The sequence below is a fragment of the Pelmatolapia mariae genome, linkage group LG12 (assembly GCF_036321145.2).
Source record: "Pelmatolapia mariae isolate MD_Pm_ZW linkage group LG12, Pm_UMD_F_2, whole genome shotgun sequence".
In the NCBI taxonomy this organism is placed as follows: domain Eukaryota; kingdom Metazoa; phylum Chordata; class Actinopteri; order Cichliformes; family Cichlidae; genus Pelmatolapia; species Pelmatolapia mariae.
The window spans coordinates 31526193-31529047 of NC_086237.1; the positions used below are offsets into that span (position 1 = coordinate 31526193).

At 39.5% G+C, this 2855-nt stretch overlaps 1 protein-coding gene across 1 annotated transcript; it reads left to right on the top strand.

Moving 5' to 3' along the window:
* The first annotated feature begins 254 nt into the window (after nt 1-254).
* Nucleotides 255-1465, top strand: LOC134639418 (G-protein coupled receptor 183-like). Its single transcript, XM_063490588.1, has one exon. It carries the CDS (start codon nt 410-412, stop codon nt 1295-1297), a length of 888 nt encoding a protein of 295 aa, XP_063346658.1. The 5' UTR covers nt 255-409; the 3' UTR covers nt 1298-1465.
* Nucleotides 1466-2855: the final 1390 nt, after the last annotated feature.

Below are 2855 nucleotides of genomic sequence, written 5' to 3' on the forward strand. Positions count from 1 at the left end.
GATAAAATTCTGTTACGTTATACGGACTATGAATGCAGGGAGTTGTCCACTATAGCTGGACACACATTCCAAAATGAATGCCCATTACTGCACTTAGGCTCATTAAGGAAACCTGCATACATTATCAATTACTTTATCTGCTTGTTCTTTTACAACAGTTCCATTAGGTTGAGGACCAAAACTCGCCAAATCGCTATAAAACCATTATATTCTTCTGATAAATAATTATTATAATTATCTGATAAATGGTTTAGCTATAATATCTGAGGGTTTCCGCATGAGGCAGTTTGTAGGGGCCAAAAAACCAACAAAACACATGAGTAGAGTTCCCTTGTCATCTCATGAGATTAATTCTGGTGACTTCATTGCGCACATAAGAGTGTTCTCAAAAGCCACTTGTCCATAAACAATGCGCCTCTCCAACATGACAGAATCTTTGGGCAGGGCTGTGCCTCTGTCGGTGGACTTCAGTAAACCCGAAGATTATTTCATCTTCATTTTCCAGATTTTATTTGCCACAACCACTGTTACGACAGCTGGAACAATAGTCATCGGCATCTTGTCCACCAGAGCTCTGCGCATTCAAAACAGATTTATTTTCATGTTAAACACTAGTATTGCTGACACGCTCATTGGGTTTTCAGTGTATTATCTCGGTCTGTTCGATGTCGACGAGGGATATTTGTCTAGAAACGGAACCTACTCTGTTTTACCTTCCCTTTTAGGCGTTAATGTATTAACGTTTATGTTCGCGCAATTTGACCGCTATTTTGCTGTGTGCCACCCATTTATCTACAGCCGCTTCGTAACGAGACAATGTGTGATATGCATTAATGTTTACAGCTGGGTTTACACTTATGGCCACTTGATCATCAGGAATATGCTACCCCTTTATCAAGTTATACAAATGTATTTAGTCACCATTCTCATGTTTCAAATCATAGTGCTTGTCAAAGTGGCCATGACATTGAAATTGTATCTCATTGCCAGGTACCAGCTTGAAAGAGATCCTCCCAGCGCCGAGAAAGAAAGCAAGAAGGAATCTTTGAGAATAATCATTTTTGTTGTCATAAGCTTCTTGGTGTTGTGGTCTCCATCTTTTGTGAATATTACAATTAAATTAATGACAGGAAGAGGGTTGAATTTTAGAAATGAGGCCACCAATGTTTTCGCCATTATGGCTCGTTTCAATGCCTTGTTCACACCATCTGTGTACATCTGGGGGAGTCCGGCTCTGAGAGAAGCCGCGATAAAGACTGTGTGGGGGAAAGTGTGCCCTAAATGCAACAGGAGGTAACTGACACAATGTGCAGCTCATTTATCATTTTGCCTCTGTTGTTTTTTAATCCATACGATGCAGTCAGTACTCATTTAAATTCTCTTTCCTTCAGAGTCGGCTCTTTTCCTGTGAAGTCGTGTGTCAACAGGTGTAGTCCTGCCGGGACCCACTGATGCGACACTTCTTTTTTTCTCCCTAAGTAGAGGAAATAAAATATGCACATTTAGCTTAATCGCTTGAATTTCATTTGACACTTTAATAGTATTTAATGCAATAACATTAATAAAGGCAAACTTTTTTCTACAGTTGTTATCATAATATTAAGGGTCTGATTTAGCAAAGGTCTGCGCCCGCCCCAAACCCTCTTTTGGCATCAAGCTCCTGTTGGGGTTTAAGAAGAGGAATGGGGTCAGTTTTGCGACTGAAAGCTTTGGGGCAAAATTAGACTGATGATACGATTTTTTTTGGAGCAATAAGTTCTTTGTGTGCTCTACTAACAGTACATTTCAATAATTTCTGTACGTCTTTCTCTCTAAAAACGATGTAGCAGTTAAGATAAATAAGAAGATGCAGAAGAAAAATCAATATGGTTTTCTGCAATATGGTCTGGTAGAGACTGACTGTGAGGTCCTGAGGGCCTCAGCCCATGGTGGAGCTCTGGATTTATCCAGAGGAGAGCTGCATTATTACAAACTACTCCACCGAATTAACCCAGAATTTGTATGTAACAGCTGACTTGTACAATGTGTAAACAAAAACAAAACGTCTGACTTTGAGTGCTATAAGATAGGGAAGACGCCGTTTCTGTGCCATATGCGTAAACGTGCACGTTGCTCTTGTGCTTTCTGTAGACTAGACACTTATTAAAGTCGACTTGTGCGAACGGTTATTTTTGCAGTTGACCTCATTAAATACGTATTTAAATTCCAATTTGAGAACCTGCAGCAGAGCCGCAATACAAAACTCACGCAAACAAACAAGATACTTTTTTAAGCGAGTCGATGGATTTGCAGTGTTTCAAATTTTTAGTCCACAATGAACAGACGTGTCGTCATACAGCTCTGCAACGCCACAAATCGCTTTTTTACTTATTTAATTTTTTAGCTTGTCTTTCTTCTTCTCACTATCCTGTAATATACTACACCGAAATCACTGTCAGGTTAGGTTAATTGGTAATTCTAAACTGCCGATAGGTGTGAATGTGAGTATGAATGGTTGTCTGTCTCTCTGTGTTAGCCTTAGAGTCGCCCTGTGATAGCTGGAATAGGCTGTCAGCCCCCCCGGGTTGTACAAAAAAAATAAAAAATACGCAAGTGACGCAGTTAGGAATAACCTTAATACACAGACGGTAACAAATGTCTGTATTCATCTGCACACTTTGAGGTCAACTAAAACTTCAGCTTTAACTCTATACATACTTTTAAAAACTGCAACATTTAGAAACAAAAAACAGTTCAAACGTGTATGTGCAGGCGAGTACGTGCGACCGATATGCTGCGTTAACCAAATAGCGCCAAATTTAACAAAGACAACGTTGACTGAAAGGGAAAAGGGGATTTTTTTTTTTTTTTTGAGG

Excerpts from the sequence above, each read along its gene's own strand:
- LOC134639418 (XM_063490588.1), top strand. The coding sequence starts at position 410 with ATGCGCCTCTCCAACATGACAGAATCTTTGGGCAGGGCTGTGCCTCTG.